General features: G+C 38.4%; 3 protein-coding genes across 5 annotated transcripts in view; 2 read left to right on the top strand and 1 right to left on the bottom strand.

Moving 5' to 3' along the window:
• LOC128532268 (lysozyme g-like) overlaps positions 1-13,781 on the bottom strand; it is a 15,018-nt gene extending 1,237 nt beyond the window's left edge. The window contains exons 1-5 of one of the 2 annotated variants that reach the window (XM_053506515.1): positions 13,667-13,781; positions 10,668-10,751; positions 10,351-10,556; positions 10,018-10,156; positions 3,500-3,555 (exon numbers count right to left, since the gene is read on the bottom strand). In XM_053506515.1, the coding sequence (XP_053362490.1) occupies positions 3,536-3,555; positions 10,018-10,156; positions 10,351-10,556; positions 10,668-10,751; position 13,667 (450 nt within the window). In that variant the 5' untranslated portion in view covers positions 13,668-13,781 and the 3' untranslated portion in view covers positions 3,500-3,535. Of the gene's footprint in view, positions 1-3,499; positions 3,556-10,017; positions 10,157-10,350; positions 10,557-10,667; positions 10,752-13,666 lie in introns of those variants that run through there. The other variant, XM_053506514.1, reaches the window with a different exon arrangement.
• Positions 13,782-14,317: 536 nt separating this feature from the next.
• LOC128532267 (lysozyme g-like) lies at positions 14,318-19,488 on the top strand. Its single transcript, XM_053506513.1, has 7 exons — positions 14,318-14,420; positions 15,194-15,265; positions 17,513-17,549; positions 17,698-17,781; positions 17,867-18,063; positions 18,518-18,656; positions 18,971-19,488. Exons 3-7 carry the CDS (start codon positions 17,546-17,548, stop codon positions 19,102-19,104), a joined length of 558 nt encoding a protein of 185 aa, XP_053362488.1. The 5' UTR covers positions 14,318-14,420; positions 15,194-15,265; positions 17,513-17,545; the 3' UTR covers positions 19,105-19,488.
• Positions 19,489-21,230: 1,742 nt separating this feature from the next.
• zgc:66433 (uncharacterized protein LOC321250 homolog) overlaps positions 21,231-23,183 on the top strand; it is a 33,921-nt gene continuing 31,968 nt past the window's right edge. For both annotated transcript variants that reach the window (XM_053505684.1, XM_053505681.1), the window contains exon 1: positions 21,231-21,296. The gene's annotated coding sequence lies outside the window, so the exon portion shown is untranslated. The remainder of the gene's footprint in view (positions 21,297-23,183) is intronic.

The raw sequence follows: 23,183 nt of genomic DNA, 5'->3' as shown, positions 1-23,183 counted from the left end.
TGATCCTGACTGCATCCAACTGGGGTGAATATACTAACGCTAAGGCTAGCCCACCGGAGCACACCTCTTCTGCGCTTCACGTGTCTAACAGGTTTGCTCTCCTCAGTGATGCACCCACTGAGAAACCTGAAAGAGCTCTGGTTATAGGAAACTCTATAATAAGACATGTGAAATTAGCTAGACCTTTAGGGGCACCAGCGGCAGTGGTTAGGTGTATCCCGGGAGCCAGAGCACCGGACATAGGAGGTAATCTTAGGGCTCTAGGACAGCACAGGTTCTCCAAGATAGTGGTACATGCTGGAGCTAATGATATACGCCTTCGTCAGTCAGAGGTTAGTAAGAATAACTTTATAGAGGTGTTTAAATTAGCGAAGGCGATGTCCGATGGAGTAGTATGCTCTGGTCCCATCCCAATGAGACGTGGTGACATAACTTACAGCAGGTTATGGTCACTGAACCGCTGGATGTCTAGGTGGTGCTCCGAAAACAACGTGGGCTTTATTGATAATTGGAAGACCTTTGAGGGCAAAGCTGGCCTGTTAGGGCGGGACGGTGTCCATCCCACTCGGGAAGGTGCTGCTCTCATTTCTTGTAGTATAGCTCATAGTCTCAGAAGAGGCCTAGTTAATCGGTGACAATCCAGAGCCCAGGCCAGGGAGCAGACAGACAGGCTAAACCAATCGTCTGCTAGCTGCAAAGAGTCGTCACCCAGGGTTCACTCTATTGAGACTGTGTCTGTTCCCCGAGCTAAAAACAAATTTAGAAAGACTCAGAAAGTCTGTTTCAGTAATTTAATTAACATAAAGACCACAAACTTGGATCAGACTGAATGCGCACCCGGCACCTCTGATCTGAAGCTAGGACTGTTAAATATTAGATCTCTCGCATCTAAAGCAGTTATAGTTAATGAAATTAATACGGATCAGGAATTTGATATACTCTGTTTAACTGAAACCTGGATTAAACAGGATGAGTATGTAGCTCTAAATGAAGCTAGTCCTCCTGGATACAGCTACATACACCAGCCTCGGTTAACTGGTAGAGGAGGAGGCGTCGCAGTTATTCAGAATGATAATTTGACTATTGTACAAAAACACGGACACAAATTTAATTCATTTGAAATTCTTTATAGTAACATAAGTGAATTTAACTATATTAAGTCAGCTCAGTCGATCCCGCTGAACAGACCTCCAGGGCCGTACTCTGAATTTCTTAGTGAATTTGCAGATTTTCTTTCAAACCTAGTCGTTTCTGTAGACAAAGTGTTAATTGCTGGAGATTTTAATATTCATTTTAAAAACCCAGAAGACCCTCTGAGAACAGCATTTATGTCCATACTGGACTCGGTAGGAGTAAATCAGTGTGTAGTAGGACCCACTCATAAAGCAGGTCACACTTTAGATTTAATAATATTATTCGGATTAAGTATAAGAAATTTATTCACAATTCCACTATCTGAAGTTATCTCAGATCACTATCTTGTCTCAATTCAAGTGTGTCACAGTAATAATGTACGCACAGCGCCGCGCTACCGTATGAAACGTACATTCACATCAACTACCAAACAGAGTTTTATCAGTAATCTCCCAGAGTTCCCAACTTCAATTAGATCACCGTCTGACCCCACAGAACTCGATCAGGCGACTGAATATTTAGAGTCGACATTTCGCTATATCTTAGATAATGTAGCTCCAGTCAAAAGAAAAATTATTAGAGATAAGAAACTTGCTCCCTGGTATAACGATCACACCCGCACTTTAAAACAGACCGCTCGAAAATTAGAACGTAAATGGCGTCAAACTAAATTACTAGTATTTCAAATAGCATGGAAAGAGAGCATGCTGAACTATAGAAAAGCTCTTAGTGTAGCTAGATCAACATATCTCTCCACTCTTATAGAAAATAACAAAAATAATCCTAGATTCTTATTTAATGCTGTAGCCAAAATAACCAGAAATAAGACCACTGCAGAAATCTCCACAACAACATCATGCAATAGTGGGGACTTCATGAACTTTTTTAATAATAATATTGTAAATATTAGGCATAAAATTGAGGTTTTGAAACCGAACAATGTAATTGATGCAGATGTTAATCTAGCCATGTCAGATCAGAACCTAGAATACTTTACTCCCCTTGAAGAGAATGAACTAATTTCACTCATCTCTTCTTCAAATTCATCAACCTGTATATTAGATCCTGTACCGACACATTTTCTTAAACAGATAGTACCAGCAATAACAAAACCCCTGTTGAGAATAATTAATTCTTCACTCAGCATTGGTTATGTTCCAAAATCTTTTAAATTAGCAGTTATCAAACCAATAATTAAGAAACCTGACCTCGACCCCTGTCAGCTGTCCAGTTACAGGCCAATATCAAACCTCCCCTTTATCTCTAAGATTCTGGAAAAGATAGTAGCGGAGCAGCTATGCTCATATATACATAGAAATGGCATACATGAACTGTATCAGTCAGGATTTAGGCCTCATCACAGTACAGAGACAGCACTCGTTAAAGTAGTAAATGACATTCTATTGGCCTCTGATCAGGGTTGTGTAACTATGCTTGTATTACTTGACCTCAGTGCAGCTTTTGACACCGTTGATCACGCTATTCTTCTTCACAGATTAGAAAATGTAGTAGGAATTAAGGGTACAGCCCTCTCCTGGCTCAGATCCTATCTGACCCATCGTTATCAGTATGTAGACTTAAATGGTGATTATTCTGCATGTTCTCTAGTGGAGTTTGGCGTTCCGCAGGGTTCAGTTTTAGGCCCCCGGTTTTTTTTTCCTTTACATGCTTCCTCTGGGCAACATAATCCGTAAGCATGGTATTAGTTTTCATTGTTATGCTGACAATACACAGTTATATGTCTCAGCAAAACCTGATAAGAAAAAACAGCTTACTAAAATTGAGCAATGTGTGCAGGACATAAGAAATTGGATGCTAATCAACTTCCTTCTGCTAAATCCGGATAAGACAGAAGTTCTAGTCATAGGACCGCATACAGCTAGGAGTAAAATTTTAGATCACACCGTAACTTTAGATGGCTTTTCTGTTCCATCAAATGCAACAGTGAAAGACCTTGGTGTGATTATTGATTCCAGCCTTTCATTTGAAGCACATGTAGATAATATTACCAGGATAGCATTCTTTCACCTCAGAAATATTGCCAGGATAAGAAATTTATTGTCGCTAAACAATGCAGAAAAACTAGTTCATGCTTTTATCACCTCTAGGTTGGACTATTGTAATGCCTTACTGTCTGGTTGTTCAGCTAGATGCATAAATAAGCTTCAGCTAGTCCAGAATGCAGCAGCGAGAGTCCTTACTAAAACCAGAAGATACGAGCACATCACCCCTATCTTATCTTCAGGTCTTATCTTCAGGTCTTCTAGTCTCAGAGAGTGATTTGTTCGTTTTATACTAAACGCGCATGCGCAAAGCATCACAAAACCTTTAAAGGTTATGTACAGGAAACAGAAAGGAGTAGTTACCTCTCCGGTCTTGGTCCAAATTGTTCGTTCTTTTGTCACATGCCTCCCATAGACGCTATGCAGTTGCAGTACACAGGAAACAGAACTGAGTAGTTAATCTCGTAGGTCTTCTCGCTGAACCGTTCGTTCTTTTGTCACATGACTCTCATAGACACTAATAACGTAAAAGAATGAATGATTTGGACCAGAAGATATGAGAGGTGAGCTGCCCATTCTGTTTATCATACTGTATGTCCTTAGCTGCATTGTAATATTTTTATTACTGGAACTATAGCCAATATATTATGTATATATACTGTACAATATACAAATATAGCCTTTATTTGTGTATGTGGAAGTGTTGGGGGTCTGTTTATTGAAAATGTAACATTTTATTTCATTTCTGATCAAAAGAACGAAATAAACTGAAACGAACTAATCTATTCATTAATTTTGATAAACGAGATTCAAAGAACCGAGTCACTAAAATGATCCAAGCTAAATGATCCTGACTGCATCCAACTGGGGTGAATATACTAACGCTAAGGCTAGCCCACCGGAGCACACCTCTTCTGCGCTTCACGTGTCTAACAGGTTTGCTCTCCTCAGTGATGCACCCACTGAGAAACCTGAAAGAGCTCTGGTTATAGGAGACTCTATAATGAGACATGTGAAATTAGCTAGACCTTTAGGGGCACCAGCGGCAGTGGTTAGGTGTATCCCGGGAGCCAGAGCACCGGACATAGGAGGTAATCTTAGGGCTCTAGGACAGCACAGGTTCTCCAAGATAGTGGTACATGCTGGAGCTAATGATATACGCCTTCGTCAGTCAGAGGTTAGTAAGAACAACTTTATAGAGGTGTTTAAATTAGCAAAGGCGATGTCCGATGGAGTAGTATGCTCTGGTCCCATCCCAATGAGACGTGGTGACATAACTTACAGCAGGTTATGGTCACTGAACCGCTGGATGTCTAGGTGGTGCTCCGAAAACAACGTGGGCTTTATTGATAATTGGAAGACCTTTGAGGGCAAAGCTGGCCTGTTAGGGCGGGACGGTGTCCATCCCACTCGGGAAGGTGCTGCTCTCATTTCTTGTAGTATAGCTCATAGTCTCAGAAGAGGCCTAGTTAATCGGTGACAATCCAGAGCCCAGGCCAGGGAGCAGACAGACAGGCTAAACCAATCGTCTGCTAGCTGCAAAGAGTCGTCACCCAGGGTTCACTCTATTGAGACTGTGTCTGTTCCCCGAGCTAAAAACAAATTTAGAAAGACTCAGAAAGTCTGTTTCAGTAATTTAATTAACATAAAGACCACAAACTTGGATCAGACTGAATGCGCACCCGGCACCTCTGATCTGAAGCTAGGACTGTTAAATATTAGATCTCTCGCATCTAAAGCAGTTATAGTTAATGAAATTAATACGGATCAGGAATTTGATATACTCTGTTTAACTGAAACCTGAATTAAACAGGACGAGTATGTGGCTCTAAATGAAGCTAGTCCTCCTGGATACAGCTACATACACCAGCCTCGGTTAACTGGTAGAGGAGGAGGCGTCGCAGTTATTCAGAATGATAATTTGACTATTGTACAAAAACACGGACACAAATTTAATTCATTTGAAATTCTTTATAGTAACATAAGTGAATTTAACTATATTAAGTCAGCTCAGTCGATCCCGCTGAACAGACCTCCAGGGCCGTACTCTGAATTTCTTAGTGAATTTGCAGATTTTCTTTCAAACCTAGTCGTTTCTGTAGACAAAGTGTTAATTGCTGGAGATTTTAATATTCATTTTGAAAACCCAGAAGACCCTCTGAGAACAGCATTTATGTCCATACTGGACTCGGTAGGAGTAAATCAGTTTGTAGTAGGACCCACTCATAAAGCAGGTCACACTTTAGATTTAATAATATTATTCGGATTAAGTATAAGAAATTTATTCACAATTCCACTATCTGAAGTTATCTCAGATCACTATCTTGTCTCAATTCAAGTGTGTCACAGTAATAATGTACGCACAGCGCCGCGCTACCGTATGAAACGTACATTCACATCAACTACCAAACAGAGTTTTATCAGTAATCTCCCAGAGTTCCCAACTTCAATTAGATCACCGTCTGACCCCACAGAACTCGATCAGGCGACTGAATATTTAGAGTCGACATTTCGCTATATCTTAGATAATGTAGCTCCAGTCAAAAGAAAAATTATTAGAGATAAGAAACTTGCTCCCTGGTATAACGATCACACCCGCACTTTAAAACAGACCGCTCGAAAATTAGAACGTAAATGGCGTCAAACTAAATTACTAGTATTTCAAATAGCATGGAAAGAGAGCATGCTGAACTATAGAAAAGCTCTTAGTGTAGCTAGATCAACATATCTCTCCACTCTTATAGAAAATAACAAAAATAATCCTAGATTCTTATTTAATGCTGTAGCCAAAATAACCAGAAATAAGACCACTGCAGAAATCTCCACAACAACATCATGCAATAGTGGGGACTTCATGAACTTTTTTAATAATAATATTGTAAATATTAGGCATAAAATTGAGGTTTTGAAACCGAACAATGTAATTGATGCAGATGTTAATCTAGCCATGTCAGATCAGAACCTAGAATACTTTACTCCCCTTGAAGAGAATGAACTAATTTCACTCATCTCTTCTTCAAATTCATCAACCTGTATATTAGATCCTGTACCGACACATTTTCTTAAACAGATAGTACCAGCAATAACAAAACCCCTGTTGAGAATAATTAATTCTTCACTCAGCATTGGTTATGTTCCAAAATCTTTTAAATTAGCAGTTATCAAACCAATAATTAAGAAACCTGACCTCGACCCCTGTCAGCTGTCCAGTTACAGGCCAATATCAAACCTCCCCTTTATCTCTAAGATTCTGGAAAAGATAGTAGCGGAGCAGCTATGCTCATATATACATAGAAATGGCATACATGAACTGTATCAGTCAGGATTTAGGCCTCATCACAGTACAGAGACAGCACTCGTTAAAGTAGTAAATGACATTCTATTGGCCTCTGATCAGGGTTGTGTAACTATGCTTGTATTACTTGACCTCAGTGCAGCTTTTGACACCGTTGATCACGCTATTCTTCTTTACAGATTAGAAAATGTAGTAGGAATTAAGGGTACAGCCCTCTCCTGGCTCAGATCCTATCTGACCCATCGTTATCAGTATGTAGACTTAAATGGTGATTATTCTGCATGTTCTCTAGTGGAGTTTGGCGTTCCGCAGGGTTCAGTTTTAGGCCCCCGGTTTTTTTTTCCTTTACATGCTTCCTCTGGGCAACATAATCCGTAAGCATGGTATTAGTTTTCATTGTTATGCTGACAATACACAGTTATATGTCTCAGCAAAACCTGATGAGAAAAAACAGCTTACTAAAATTGAGCAATGTGTGCAGGACATAAGAAATTGGATGCTAATCAACTTCCTTCTGCTAAATCCGGATAAGACAGAAGTTCTAGTCATAGGACCGCATACAGCTAGGAGTAAAATTTTAGATCACACCGTAACTTTAGATGGCTTTTCTGTTCCATCAAATGCAACAGTGAAAGACCTTGGTGTGATTATTGATTCCAGCCTTTCATTTGAAGCACATGTAGATAATATTACCAGGATAGCATTCTTTCACCTCAGAAATATTGCCAGGATAAGAAATTTATTGTCGCTAAACAATGCAGAAAAACTAGTTCATGCTTTTATCACCTCTAGGTTGGACTATTGTAATGCCTTACTGTCTGGTTGTTCAGCTAGATGCATAAATAAGCTTCAGCTAGTCCAGAATGCAGCAGCGAGAGTCCTTACTAAAACCAGAAGATACGAGCACATCACCCCTATCTTATCTTCACTCCATTGGCTCCCTGTGAAATTTCGCATTGATTTTAAAATACTACTCTTGACATATAAAGCATTAAATGGTCTCGCGCCGCAGTACCTGAGCGAACTGCTAGTGTCTTACGATCCGCCACGCCTACTTCGATCAAAGGATGCAGGCTGCTTGTCAGTACCGCGTATTATGAAAAATACAGCTGGGGGCAGAGCTTTTTCTTACAAAGCCCCAAAATTATGGAATAGTCTTCCAAATAGTGTTCGGGACTCAGACACAGTCTCAGTGTTTAAGTCCAGGCTAAAAACCTATTTATTTAGCCAAGCATTTTTATAAATAGATTTGCCATAGGTAAAGGAGCAGATCTGGGGGACTCATGGACGTAGAGTATTATGGTGAACTGGTATGTTTGGATGCTGTCTTCCTCACTCTCATTGATCACTCAGGTTTGCTGACGGTGAGGTGATTGTTTGCTTTACATGTCAGGAAGCCCTCATGTTTGTGTTTCCTTCTGGCTCTTCCCTTTAGTTATGCTGTCATAGTTAGTCCTGCCGGAGTCTCTGCTTGCACTCTACAGTTAATATACATTCACATTATACATTGTGTGACTGTGACCATACCTAACTGCCATCTCTCCTCTTCTTCTCTTCCCCCCCCTCTTTCTCTTTCCTCTCTCCTCCTGTCTCCCCCTTTCACTCTTTCTCTCTCTCTCTCTGTCGAGCTACACATGTCGTTCCTGAGCTGCCAGTGATCCAGACTCCCTCTGCCCTCCGGACCTGTCTGACCCATCCTGGTGCCCCGCTTCTGGCTGAAGATCTCGTCACATGGATGCCCCGTGTGTCTCTCTGGGATGCGTCTGGTGTCTGGGAATGATTCTCTCTACCTAGAAAATGGTTCTGGCCTTGACTGGTGTTGGCAACTGTTTCTCTGGAGACTTGACAGTTCGATAGTTCATGACTGGAACTTCTTACAAGTCTACCTGGGTCTTCAATAACTACCTGGACTCCATATTAACATCAATTAACATCAGCTATTATAGCTGAACTGCCTCCCACCCTACACACTGTATAAATGCAGATCATTTACTGCTTTCTGTTTCACCCAAATGAGGATGGGTTCCCTGTTGAGTCTGGTTCCTCTCAAGGTTTCTTCCTATTACCATCTCAGGGAGTTTTTCCTTGCCACTGTCGCCCTCGGCTTGCTCACCAGGGACAAACTGACCATTTTGATTCATACAAATTCACATTTCATACAAACTTAAATAATTCTTTTGACTGTATAAAGCTGCTTTGCGGCAATTAAAATTGCTAAAAGCGCTATACAAATAAAATTGGATTGAATTGAATATACAATGGCATAAAAAAGTTTTTTCTAGCTCCAGTTTTTTTTTTTTGTTTAGTTTTTTTCGCATATTTATCATACTGACATATTTCAAATTAAACAAATGTTCATATACACAAAGATAACCAGAGTGCATACAAGATAACATTTTTAAATGATGATTTCATTTATTAAGGAAAAAAAGCTGTTCAAACCTGGCTGACCCTATGTGAAAAAGTAATTGCCACCTAAACCTAATAAAGGGTTGTGCCAACCCTGGCAGCAACAATTGTTTTTGTTTTTGCAATACCTGGCAATAAGTCTTTCATTGTGGAGGAATTTTGGCCCAATCTTTGCAGAAATTTTTAATTTAGCCACATTGGAGGGTTGAACCTGTTTAAGGTCATGCCACAGCATCTTAATCAGATTTAATTTGAGACTTTAGCCATTCCAAAACCTGGTGTTTTTAATGCTGGTGTGTTTCGGATCATTGTCCTTCTACATCATCCAAGAGCGCTTGAGCTTGGGGTCACAAACTGACGGCCAGAAATTCTCCTTTAGGTTTTTCCGGTAGATTTTATGGTTGTTGTCCAGGTTCTGAAGCTGCAAAACAGTGCCAGACCATCACACTACCACCACCAGTGGTATGTCGACTGTTGGTATGATGTTCTTTTTATTAAATGCTGTGCTGACTTTATGCCATGATTGAGCTGCGCTAACTTTTGTCTCATCTGTCCACAGAATACTTGGGGATAATTAAAATAGTTTTGCCAAATGTGAGATGAGCCCCATCAGCAGTGGCTTTCCCCTTGGAACTCCCATAAATACCATTTTTGCTTAAAATGCCCAACATTCTAACCTTAACTGAGGCAAGTGAGCCCTGTAGTTCTTTAGATATTGTTCTGGGTTCTTTTGTGAGCTCCTGGATGAGTCGTCCTTGTGCTCTTCGTGTAATTTTGCTAGGCGGGCCACTTCTGAAAGTGTTCCAAAGTACTCCATTTGTGGATAATGGCTTAGAAAAGGCTTGGTAACCCTTTCCATATTAATACATGTCAAATACTTTGTTTTTAAAAGATCTTTTCTTTCTTTTTTTCTTGATTCAACAGATCTGGCAATAATCATGCCTGGGTATGGCAAGTGAAATTTAACTCAATTTAAAAAATAACAGTTCATTCATGTTTTAGCAAGTATATAAATAAATAAGTAAATATTTAAATATTTCTGAATTTTTTAAAGTGTTACAAAGTTGTTTAAATGTTAACCAAAGTTAGAGTACATTAAACCTTATTTTATACTAATCATATTAGTTATTTTTTACAAAATGGAATCAGAAATGACACAAATGTGACAGTTTGTACCTTTAAAGTGATCCTCTTTGGACCAGTTTGGGAAATTTCCTTCAATTATTTTAATGAAACCGATTAAAATATCAGTAGCTTGATTGATGTGCTCCTCACTGTCCCAGTCTCCTTTTGGACTGTGGTAACGTTTGTCAACCTAAAGAAAATGGTATCACACATCATCTGCCATGTAGCTCGCTTTGAAGCAATATTTCCTTGTATATAAGTAATAGTAACACTAAAGTTTACCCCAGACAAACAAAATTTAACAGTTAAAGAAAGAACAACTAGAATAGATTTATCCTCTGATGTAATGTGGATGTGCATTACACATTTTTTGTTTCAACAAACCTGCATAAGTCCAAAGGCGTTGCCTCCATCTCCCCAGCCATTAACAAGCCCCGATGTGGGCGACCCAGCCCTTGTCTCTCTCGATATGATGCCTGCAATCACCGCCGGGTCCAACTTTTTAGCTCTGGCAACATTCATGATGATGGGCTTGTACATGTCCATCCTCTTTAGATCATATTCAGCCATTTTATGTGAGGCTTCAACACCTTATATAACAATATATGAAGTATCAGGTGTAATATTTCTAACATAACAAGATACGTGCTACGTAACAAGTTACAAGGATAAAACAATAGAATGAAAGTTAAGCAACAAACCGATTATTTTGTAGTTGTCCTGAGAAGCTGTCTTGGAAGACGCCCCAGTTGTGTTGATTTTCATGAGATCTCCAAAAATGCACACTAGAAGAAATAAGAAAGAACAAATAAAAAAATAAATAATCATAATAACTTCTGGGCTTCTTTAGCAATATAAAAGTTTTTCTGCAGGCTGACAGATGTGTGTATCATGTAAAGTTAAGTTTGCAATTTTGAATGACATTTACAATATTCAGTTTATATTGCAAACACTATAGACTGAAAGTTTGATAGGTTCCTTATTTTTCAACTGTATCTTGTTAATACTCTGAATTTACCTTTCAAAACACAAAAAAAGAGGGTTGTGTAACAAAATTTAGAAAAGCCTCATGTCATTTGAGCAGGAATAGACACAAAAAAGATATAGTCTCAAAAATGAAACATAGTTGCAAGCAATGATAAGCCTGCACAATTGCCACCCAGGCACACCAGAAAGACAGTGGGCACATGCATTTAAAGGGGTTATCCCAATACCATTATTATATAATTTTAGAAAAGGGGGAATTTTATGTTTTAAAAGAATGTAGTGTCCCACAGTTATTAACCCCTTTTCCACATAAGTTTAAGGCATCGTCACAGCTGACTCGTTTGAGATATCAAAAATCCCTCAGAAATTTTGCATCCTCAATGTTTTTAGATCACATAGGCCCGGTTTGGTGGTGATCGTATAAATTCCCTAGAAAGAATGTATCAAATTTCTTTTGGTCCATTTTGCAAACGACACAAAATAACTGACCGATTTTAACCTTTATACCTTGTTGTTGAACTTACTGTCAGGGGCGGACTGGGACCAAAAAGTGGCCCAGGACTTTCTGGCCCACAGCAGCCCACATCATAATACATTGGCTCTATAATGTGGGATACATTTTTAACACCAGTTACAAGTATAAAAATATAACACAATACAGAAATCAATGCTTATTGAACATATTATTTGAAGTATCACTGAACATATATGAGGTCATATTAGTAAAACAAAGAAACAAAGAAAAGAACATCAAGACAAACAACAATTTAAATCTATAAAGACAATATTTTAAAAAGAATGGCAATAAAACTGAACAGGTAAGCTGAAATAAAATCAGTAGCAGCATTAGCTTACGCTAGTGAACTAGTTTCTTATTTTAATTATTTTGGTAGTCGATATTAATTCAAAATAATGCTAAGAAACACTATTTTGAATTAATATTGACTACAATAATAATTACTAGCACGAGTTATTGCTGCTACTGATTTTATTCCAGCTTACCTGTTCAATTCGATTGCCATTCTTTACACTCGGCTCTGGTAGATCAGGGGAGAGGTGTTGGTCATCATCAGCTGCTTCATCATCACTGACCTGCTGCACTTGCAGCTTACACTGATGAGTGGTATGTCTTACATTGCATCACGATGATACACCCTGCGAAATGTTCATGATATCTCACTGACAAAAAGGCCAATTTGTCTTTTCCGCATAAAGTGTTTAGGTGAAATTCCACCCATACTGTACAAGTGTGACAAATATGCAAAGAAAAAAAATCAGAAAGGGGCAAATACTTTTCCATGGCACTGCACATGTGGTCAGATTGTGCCACTGGAGTTATAGCACTTACTATCTTTACACTGATCTGAACAACTGTGAATAATGAACTTATTTACGTTTTTGTTTGTGTTATATTTTTATACTAGTATTTGGTCTTAAAAATTAATCTCCACTTTAATGAGCCAGTGTATTATGATGTGGGATGTGATGAGCTGCTGGATCCAGCCTCCGTAATGTTAGAGACATCAGAGCCTGCGGAACTGGAACTTTACTTTACACCAAAGACTGTTCATTTAAAGCATTTCACAGCATTTACCTCTAAAACTTTTTCTTATTTTCGTGTAACTTTCAGCTCCATCTTTTCTTCTTCCTCCTTTTCATTCCTTAAAATTATTAATTAATTTATTTGCTCAAAGAAATTCGCTGTATCGAGAAAGGATCAATATCTCTCCCTCCGTAAATTAAAAGTGAAGGTGTCTAATATTGCGGGGGGGCAAAACATGCGCATGCGCGATAACATAAACACACTGTTAGCTTTTACGCTATATTTTATATATTTTAATGTTGCTCGCAGCAGCGTAACAGCCCTTTTTTATGCTCGTGTTTGAGAAGGACAAACTGGTCGATGCCCGTTCTTTTATTTGAAGGACTGCATTGTCGGGCCATAGTACAACCTTTCGGGTGAATCCTGCACTTAAATCCAACTAAAAACTACTGAAAAGAAAGCAAAACTCAGGCTCTATATACCAGCTTACATCTCGCATTTAACTTCACACAAACCGGACCTCATTACCCACAATGCATCTCCCGCACTGGACTACACTCCCATAGACAGATGTCGTAAATCAACCTCTCTCTCCCACAACCACACGCTCTGTCGGCGGCGCCGGTGCGATTGACGCGCTCATCCATATGAGTAGGAAAAAGAGGCAATATTATGGTTTCCGTCATTTTTTATATATTTGTGTACTGACTGGGCCGGTCTCCAGATGGCCAGTCCGCCACTGCTTACTGTATCAGCACAGTTACAGTATACTGGTTCACCAGCTAAACCAGCACCAGACCGTCACTACCCTGCCAGACCAATACTGGTGTTAAGATTAGCACTGACCGGAATTAACCGTGCGGCCCGAAGGGGGATTTTTCAGCAGGGCCTCCCGCACCCTGTAACGCCATGCCTACTCATTATTATTATTATTATTATTTTTTTTAAAAACACTAACCTGACGTCTGATTTATCTAGGTAGGATTTTCTGATACAGTAGGAATAACCGATTATAACTGTCTTTTGCGCTACGGTAGGAAATCTGATACAGTAGGACAAATCGTTAGAACACAGGAAAATACGTTGTAAATAACATACATAATAAAACTAAAATTAAACGGAAAGGAAAATCCCGTTTCTGTGAGTGTATGCGGATTTTTTTTTCCTTACTTTTCTTATCTTTTCCTTGTCCGTGAGTTGGCAAAAAAAATGTCTACGACGTGTTTGTACAGTAGCTGTGCAAACAGGACTTTAGTTTCGCTTTGCTCAGTGACCCCAAACCCACCCAGTCAAGCACACACACACAGAGAGACTAAAAAAAAGGTGGAGTCTGGGTGATAAAAATCAACTCTATAACTTCTGTAATAGCAATAACTTACTTTTGTAGTACCCCTTAAAACTCAGAACATTTAGCCATTATCTGTTTTGCTGTTTGTTTGTTTATTTTGTATATAAAAATATATATGGCTCAGGATTGTGCAGTATCCTTTTTTTTTTTAGCACAAAATAGGTAATATGATAAACTGAATTTGAGTTCATTTTAACCAACCACCCAAACATAACAGAATTATTATTTTTTTGAATGGGTCATATAAGCAAAAATCACATGATAGTTATTTTCCGGTCATTTTCATGACCAAACAATAATAATAATCCATTCATCCATCCATGAACCTCTGCAGTGGAGGCCAGTGGTGACCATTGTATTTATTCCCACTGGGAGGACCCTGGTAGGACCTCCAGTCAACATTCACACATACATAATGGGCAATTTGAAAACGGAAATTAGCCTAATCTGCATGTCTTTGGACTGTAGGAGGAAACCAAAGAACCCAGGGCAAACCCACCAAGCACAGGGAGAACATGCAAACCCCATACATACAGACCTGACGTGGGAATCAAACCCAGGCCCTGGAGGTGCAAGGTGACAGTGCTAACCACTAAGCCACCGTGCCACTAATAATAATTGTAACAATAATAAACGTAACAAGATTAATGCATATTGTGAATATTGTCAAATCTTTTACGATTAATTTAATCAATTTAACTGTAAAATCACACAATGGTTCTTCTTAGCATATTGGAATTCCTTTAGTTTATTACTTCAACCTTCTTCACATCCACATACTCATTCACACCCAGAGACATCGTGTTAGAGTAGTCAGTCCACCTGCTGTCATGTTTTTGACATTGTTGTTTATGTCCTCCCCACTTACTTACACTCACAAACAACAGTTTTGAGTCCCATAGTAAGCACAGTGATTGATCCTTGAAAACAGCTACACAGGTTTAAAACAACCACATAACATAACACATCGACAAACCCTCATGAGTTACCCTCATGAAACCGAAACAGTGTAGCAAGAGGTTCAGTTCCAGCTGGAATTGTCAGAATTTCACAATTGCAGAAAGAACAGCTAAGGCACTATGATTACTGAAACAGTGCTTTAAACAAACCTGCATAAGTCCCAGCCATCAACAAGCGCTGCCCCAGCCTGTCTTGGCGAGCTGTTTTCTCGGATGCTCCAGTCGTGTCAGTTTTCATTAAGTCTTCATAAATGCATGACAGAGCTGATGCGTAAAAGATTCCCAGTGCTCCTAAAGAGACATTTGTCTCATGTAAGATAGAATAAATAAATTTGGCTAATAAACTTTGTCAATTCTTTTGCTTTGTTTTTTTTCTCATTTTTGTTTTAGAAAGATACAACATTTGCTCTAAATCACACCCCGTACCGCACTACGCTCCCTCAGACCCTCCAGCACTGCTTGGTAATACCCCCTACCCCACCCCAGGTGCTGCCCATAGGGGAATGGGTTCATAGATTTGTATCTTGGCTAATGTAAAAGTTATTCCTTTAAATGCCATATTTTACATGTAGACATATTATATAAATGTCCTTAATTTTATTTAGATGAAGCTTGCACATTAAATAGCTGAAATATCAAAGGGACATTAAACAATAAAGATCATTTTTTCCAAATGGTATCCATTATTTTAAAGCAAAATATTTAATTTTTCTTTTCTTTTCTTGCTGTTCAAATTTTTTTAAGGGACATAGTGTTTTCTTCAAAAGTATAGGAACAGCAAGGAATTTCTGTTTTTTTGTTGTTGTTGTTGTTGTTGCTGTTGTTTTTTTGCTATACACTGTAGGCATTTGTGTGTGAGGTTAATATAAAACAATAAATTGGAATACTTCGTGATAAATTTTTGGTCAAAGTAATTGAAGAAGACAGTGCGAAAGTAAATTAAAGTCCATTATTTGTATCACGCTTTTAACAGTGGACATTGTTGCAAAGCAGCTTTACAGGAATAAAGATTCCAAATATAAATAAATAAATAAATAAATAAATGAACAAGCTAGAGGCATGGTGACAAGGTAAAAATTCCCTGAGATGACATGAGGAAGAACCATTGAAAAAACAAAACTCAAAAGAAAACATATCATCATTTGGGTAATACTACATTGAGTGACTATTATCTCCTATAAATGTGTGCAATAGAGTCAAAGGTGCAGTTTTATAACGTAAACTGTGTTTAAGTTAACATAAAGTCAATTTCATTGAGCGTGCCAACTGTCCAATGATGGGTACAAAACTGTTCAAACAATTGCAGTCACAAGCCTTCGAAGTCCAAAGCCCTCTCTATAATAATTGGGTTAAACCATCCTAAGTTATCACAGACCATCTGGGACTGTCCTCAGCAGCAGTGTCTCAATGTGATGAGAACTCCAACCAAAAGCATGGCATTAGAATAAATCATGATGGTCCGGGGGGAAAATTGGGTCAGAACCACTGCTATCTCAGGAATGCCATAAGTAGCTCAACAGAAACACAGAAGCAGAGAAATCACATTCTAGCTTCATAAAGTCTTGTTACAAAGTATTTGACCGACAGAGCCATTCTATTTATTTACTAAATATTTAAGACATTTTGGGTTGAGATCAAGGGATATGCAGCATAAATTTCTCTCTCTCCCTCTCCCTCTTTCTCTTTCACCTTAATCCTATTTCAACACACAGAATGAGTGTCAGGGTGATTGTACGTCTGGGTGTGTCAGACAGATCGAAAGAGATTTTTGCTTTATATCCCTTGATATTATCTCCAAATGTCTTCGATGTATGGGGGAGGGGAAAGGGGGGGAGTTAAAATTGGCCTTGCCATTCCAATACTTTCTGAGAGAAGTGTATGTAGCTAAAATTTAGCATTTTACCAATTATGATAGCTAGTATAACAGATGCTAGTCTAACATTACATTTATTGATAGATGTGCTAATATAGACAAGTAACATTAGCAAATTAGCTTAATTCACCTCAAAACCTTTTTTAATTTAGATTGAGTTGTACAGATGTGAAAGTGCACCTCATTTAATAAGTCTTAGCTAACGCCACCTTCTTGAAACATTTTACTGAGGATAGGACAGGGACACTGATCCTCAACTTTTACATTGCTGTCTGTATTGCTAATGATGTTGCATAGCATGAGAAGGTTACCACAGATTACATTTTTTTGACACTGAAATTATTGTTATTTTAATATATTAATAATAAAAAGTAATATTTTTAAAAATTATAAAAATGGCAAAATTGAAATGACAAATCAATAACTAATAATAATAACAAAATACTGAACAATTTCTACTTCTGCTATTTTGATGCTTTTCTAGTTTGTATAATTTGTAGAGATTACCAGGTAGATTTTTATGTACTGTGAAATATGTGTGCCGTAGGCTATGTCACCTTTAGCACATAACCGGAAGTTCTCCTTAAAATACATAAAATTACCAATTATATAATTAATGTGATTATTATATTAATTATAATAATTAATTCATATTAACAATTAAGTGTACACTGCTGTAGCCGCTAGAGTCGGAGGTTGCTCTGACTGGTGTATAAAATGAATCATTAATCTTGGGGCGTTGCACTGAAACATGTCTCCTCCTGCTTTATTTAGAGGAAGTATTTAGGGATATACAGTATATATGCAATAACAGTTACAACTGTCCTCACTTACAGCTCCATTCTCTGTTCAGGGTAAAAAGCACCATCATGGGTGAGTATATTTAAGTACCTGATTAACATTTTTTGTTTTTTATTAAATGCTTTATACAGTAGTTATCCATACTGTATGTTTATCCTAATTTCTGCAAAGCTGGCTGATTCTCTGTGTTTTCGGATTCTCTTTGTAATTTCTTTCTTAGCCTGCATTTTTGGAGACGTCACAAAGATACAAACTACTGGGGCATCAGAAAGAACAGCTAGGCAGGACAAACTTACTGTAAAAGGTACTATAAAAGGTGCACATTACTGCATGTTTGTTTCGAAATTGGACATGGGGAAAAGATTATCAGTGAATAATTCCGTTCATAGGGGTGGAAGCATCGTACAAACTGGCTGAGCATGATCTGAATAAGATGGACCAGTACAAGAGCATTATCATTAAAGTCGCCAGAGCGAAGCAGATGGACCCAGCTGTCATTGCAGGCATCATATCCAGAGAGTCGAGGGCTGGGGCAGTGCTTGTGAATGGCTGGGGAGACCATGGCAACGGCTTTGGTCTCATGCAGGTACGGTTAGAGTTAAACCCTTTGTAATGCAGTTAGGATGTGAGGTAAGAGTAGAAGTTACAGTTGTTAAAAGGACTGGCCAAGGATTACTCCATGTTAGAAAAACAAGTCAACATGATGAAGCTTATGGATTTTGATGCAGTAAAAATAAGAAATTTACTCCAAAATGTTATGGTTACTTGTTGAAAATATATCATTTGTAATGCATTAAGGATTTTATAGTGATTTGTAACCAGTTCACTGGTGGCTCAGTGATTAGGGAAGTTAGACACTAATTGGAAGACTATTCCAAAATCAGATTACCAATGAACCCTTCATTAAAGTTTTAAAATCTCGGCAAGGTCATTTGAATAAAGGAGTCATGCACAAATTTAATGATGTGAATAAGCTCCACCATGTATACATGGCGTATACATGGAATAGATATGATCTTGCTCACTTGTATTGTCTTTAGGTTGACAAGCATAATCACACTCCAAGGGGAGCCTGGAACAGCGAGGAACATGTCATCCAAGGCACTGAAATTCTAATAGGATTCATAAAGGAAATTCAAAAGAAATTCCCCAGCTGGCCCAAGGAGCACCAATTTAAAGGTACAAACTGACACTTTGTGTTGCATTAACTGACAAACAAGAGGTTGAAAATTCATTCACAAGTATATGAGAGGACCATTGTATGGCTTTTGAACTTTTTTTCATCCCTTAGCAACTTAGACATGTTCAGATTTGTATTTTTTTTATTTAAAAAATCATCAAATAAATGGCAATAAGTATCCTCTTAGTATCACTGTTGCAAATCAATACAAAGATCTTCTGAGTGGTAACTTTTATCCTATTATGGTTTATTACAATAAATTTGTTCACATTTAATTTATTACTGTCCTCTGTCATGTTTCTCACGTGTTTAGGGGGAATCTCAGCCTACAACGCTGGCCCAGGCAACGTCCGCACGTATGAACGCATGGACATCGGTACCACAGGAGATGATTATGCCAACGACGTGGTGGCCCGGGCTCAGTGGTTTAAACGCCACGGCTACTGACCAATATTTGTTTTTCACTTTACTAGTGCATAACTGCTATGTTTTGTGCATGTGTTCAAAAGCACACATAATAAGCAACACAAGTAATAAGCAACTCTCCTTCCAGTGTTCAAATAAACAACATATATAGATAAAATAATATACAGTATACTACATGTGACTATGTGTACAGTATATACTATATGTGACAGTATATACTATATTATGTACTATATCATTGCTGTTGGTAAACGTTTTCGGATTATGTTGGTCACAAAATATGAGTTTATGCATATGGTCAGTTTCTGTTGTATATTAGAATAAGAACTTTCACAAATACCTAATAGGTAACACTTTCACCATTTTGTCATAAATGGGCAATAATAAATAATGACTATATATATTCTCCTTTTCTTCTGATTCTTTTATAGTCTTCTTTTTGGCCAGAAGTAGGTATTTTTTCAGGAAATATTTTGTTGGTCAAACACACACACACACACACACATATATATATATTTAGGGAGTGTGACAAATGTAAGGCAGCATCATCTTTGAAAGTCATATTGTGAGGTAATAATATATCTGCCGAAACATTGGAGCAGCGTGAGGAACGGCAGCAAGTTGACCGCACTGGAGGTTCACAGGTAATGCTAGCATGTGGGTGTCAGGATCTGCACATGGGCGGAGTTAGTGAATACATGAAACAAACAAGTCTGTTCTCACTTAAGCATTTTCCTCTATACAAAATATAGAGAGAATTGGCCATAAAGGGCCAGTGTGAGCATTTTTGCTGGGCATTTAAACATGCAGAATTATCCTTTTAGAATCATACACCATGATGAAAATAGGGGACATTGATTCTTACCTGCCATGTGGAAGGCCCAGGTTCAATTCCCAGTGCAGTGCAGGTCACAAGCCTGGCTAAAATAAGAGGGGTGCACCAGGAAGGACATATTGCATAAAACCTGTGCCAAATTGTGTGCGAATCAGATGGTTTGCTGTGGTGACCCCTTGATGGGGGCAGACAAAAGACTAACAACAACACCATGATAAAATTTATTTGTGATTTCCACAATTTTAACTGATTAAAAAAAATACATACTTCATGGGCTTTAGGGAAAGCACTGGGCTATTAAATAAAAATAAAAATAGCCTGGCCAGTAAATGTACGATTTATCATTTTTGAAATGTGTGTGACATGGTGGCTTAGTGATTAGCAAAGGTGGAAAGAGTAATAACATTTTGTACTTAAGTAAAAGTACTGATACTTTAGTGAACTTTTACTGAAATACAAGTAAAGTTACCCTTATAAAAATCTACTTAAGTAAAAAGTAGCTTATTAAAAATTTACTCAGATTACTGAGTTACTTTTTTTTTAACAGTGGGGGTGGGATGGGGAATGGAACACCCTTGCATAATAAATCTGTTTCCTTTGTTGTGCTTGAAATCAAAGTGGTCGCTTAAATATGACCAGGGGTTTGCTTCTTAAGAATTTGATGGCATTTCACTTTTAGCTGGTTCTGCATCACTGGCATATGTTTTGTCCGACTTCATCGTTCTTGTGAATTTAGATCGTTTGTTCTCCACATCCATCAATCAATCAGTGCAGTGGTTTCTGGGGTGCCATTTTTTCCTTCCCTGTTGTATTATTTTTCATTTTCATTCATTTATTTTTTACTCAGTAGCGAATACTATTTAAAATGTAGTGAAGTACAAAACTTTAAACAAAACATACCTAAGTAAAAGTAAAATTACAGATTTTGAAAACTACTTTAAAAAGTAAAAGTACACAAAAATCTACTCAATTACAGTAATGCGAGTAAATGTAAATCATTACTTTCCACCTCTGGTGATTAGCACTTCCAGGGTCTTGGTTCGATTCCCACCTTGGAGTCTGTATGCATGGAGCTTGCATGTTCTCCCGGTGCTTGATGGGTTTCCTCCAGGTACTCCAGTTTCCTCCCACAGTTCTCCCAGAGACATGGAGATTAGGCTAAAGGGTATACTCTTAGGCTCCAGGCGACCCACCACCCTTGTACACAACATATAGACGACGAGTGAGGGAAATGCGTTCTAACCGGCAGATGGCGCTGTTAGGCCTTAGTATATTTAAATTAAACAGTTATCTGGCTCCATGCTGTATAATTGGAGCAAATCAGTCGTCTTTCAGGTTTTGATGGATAACAGCTCGATCCTACGGCCTTGTTGATCATGTAAGTAGCGTGTTTACATGTTTAGTTTGACCCCTTTAACGTTTTGGTGTTCCTTTATGTTTCACTGGGAGTCTTTGTGCATATATAACAAACACTGCCAGCACGGAGGAGACGGGCGTTGGGTTGGAAATCTTTGTGAAGTCTGGTGGAGTTCTTCACGTGCGGAGTTTTTTAATTGGTTGTCTCGCGCGATATGTGACCAGCAGCACGCGCGTCGAATACACCGACAAACAGCTGTTAAACCGTCAAAACTGTCAAGAGTCGGTTTTCGCGTGTACGTGTTATTTAAATTAACGAACATAGTGTGTGTGTGTATAAATGTATCAAATATTGCTTGAACTATTTACCAACTTCCTGAGTATTTGGACTTGAAACGGTTCTTTCAGAAACATTGTAAAACAAAAAACTTCTCTTTATTTTTTTTCATCAGACAAAGGTCTAGTGAAGTGCTCTCAAACACACGTGTGTTTGTTTGTGTGTGTGGGGGGGGGGGTTGGTGGTGGTTATCTTGTGTCTAACTTCGAATCGATTAATCGACTAATAAAGTTAAAAAGACAAATTATTGCTCTGATCTTTGCTCATGATGTGCATGACTTTACTTATTCCTTTCTATAGAGCTTGAATTTGCCCTGCATACTCATATAACAATGTCGTGGTTTATAGTATTTAAGTCGAGAAAATAATACTAAACAAGCCATTGCAACATACAGTATCACTTTATTTGCATCGTCTGGGTGAAGCCTGATACCTAGGGTGGCCCAAAGGTCTGGATCTGTAGGCACAAACGTATTTCCGATGTGAGCATGAATTACAGGCGGCATGGTGGCATGGGGTTTGTACTGTCGCTGTGCACCTCCATGGTATGGGTTCCATCTTGGGACTGCTTGCATAGAGGTTGCATGTTCTCTCTGTGCTTGGTGAGTTTTCTCTAGGTACTCCGTTTTTTTGCGTTTCCAAATTGCCCAGTGTGTGTGAATTGAGTGTGTGTATGTGTGTGTCCTGTGATGGATTGCGATGGATTGGCACACCATCCAAGGTGTACACCGCTCTATGTCCTAAGTCTCTCCCTCCTGTTTACAAAGCGGTATAGATGATGAGTATAAATTACAGCAAATGGTAAACTAATGGCATCTCACAAAGCTGAACATTATTGACTATTATTTAATGATGTTCCACACAAAGATGATGTCCTTCTTTAATTTGGTAACCATTCTTGGCCGATTCCGTCTTTGGATGACAACAGAGAAAAAGGTCGAATGGTGTTATGTCTGGTTTTGTTCATTTTTTTATTGTTAGGAGCCATTTTAGGTGTGAAGTAAAATACTGTACATCAGTCATCCAAAGTTTCATGTTCTCCCCATGCTTGGTGGGTTTCCCCTGGGTGCTCCGGTTTCCTCCCACAGTCCAAAGACATGCAGATCAGGCTTAATGACACTCCCAAATTGCCAGTAGTGTGTGAATGAGCGTATATATGTGTGTGTATGTGTGTGTGTGTGTGTGGGTGGGTGTGTGGATTGGCACGCAGTCCAGGGTGTATTCCGCCTCATGTGTACAGGATGAAGCAGTATAGAAAATGTGTGAGTGAGCATTGTATTCATATCATTATCATCATGTGAATTTATAAAAATTCTAAAGGGTTATTTCTAATTGTTTTTAGTTACTGGAGATTAGGTTAAACATTTAGGTGTACAACTCTGATACAACTAGTTGTTATTAATGTTCCCCATTATCGTGTAAATTTTAAAAAGTGGAATAAAGGGGTACCTGGACCCAATTTTCTAAGAGAATTTTTTCCCCCTTATTTATAAGTCTTTTAAATTGAAGGAAAATCCTAAGCAGTAAAAAGTTGTATTTTGTAATCTACAATTAAAACAATAATTGCTGTGT

This window comes from Clarias gariepinus, chromosome 10 (genome assembly GCF_024256425.1).
Source record: "Clarias gariepinus isolate MV-2021 ecotype Netherlands chromosome 10, CGAR_prim_01v2, whole genome shotgun sequence".
Taxonomy (NCBI): Eukaryota; Metazoa; Chordata; class Actinopteri; order Siluriformes; family Clariidae; genus Clarias; species Clarias gariepinus.
Note: the sequence above shows the minus strand (reverse complement) of the source record. Positions and strands in the feature narration are given on the sequence as shown.

Coding starts and splice junctions, on each gene's coding strand:
- LOC128532267 (XM_053506513.1), top strand. Junction 18,064..18,517: donor ACGGCTTTGGTCTCATGCAG/GTACGGTTAGAG, acceptor TATTGTCTTTAG/GTTGACAAGCATAATCACAC. Junction 18,657..18,970: donor CAAGGAGCACCAATTTAAAG/GTACAAACTGAC, acceptor TCACGTGTTTAG/GGGGAATCTCAGCCTACAAC.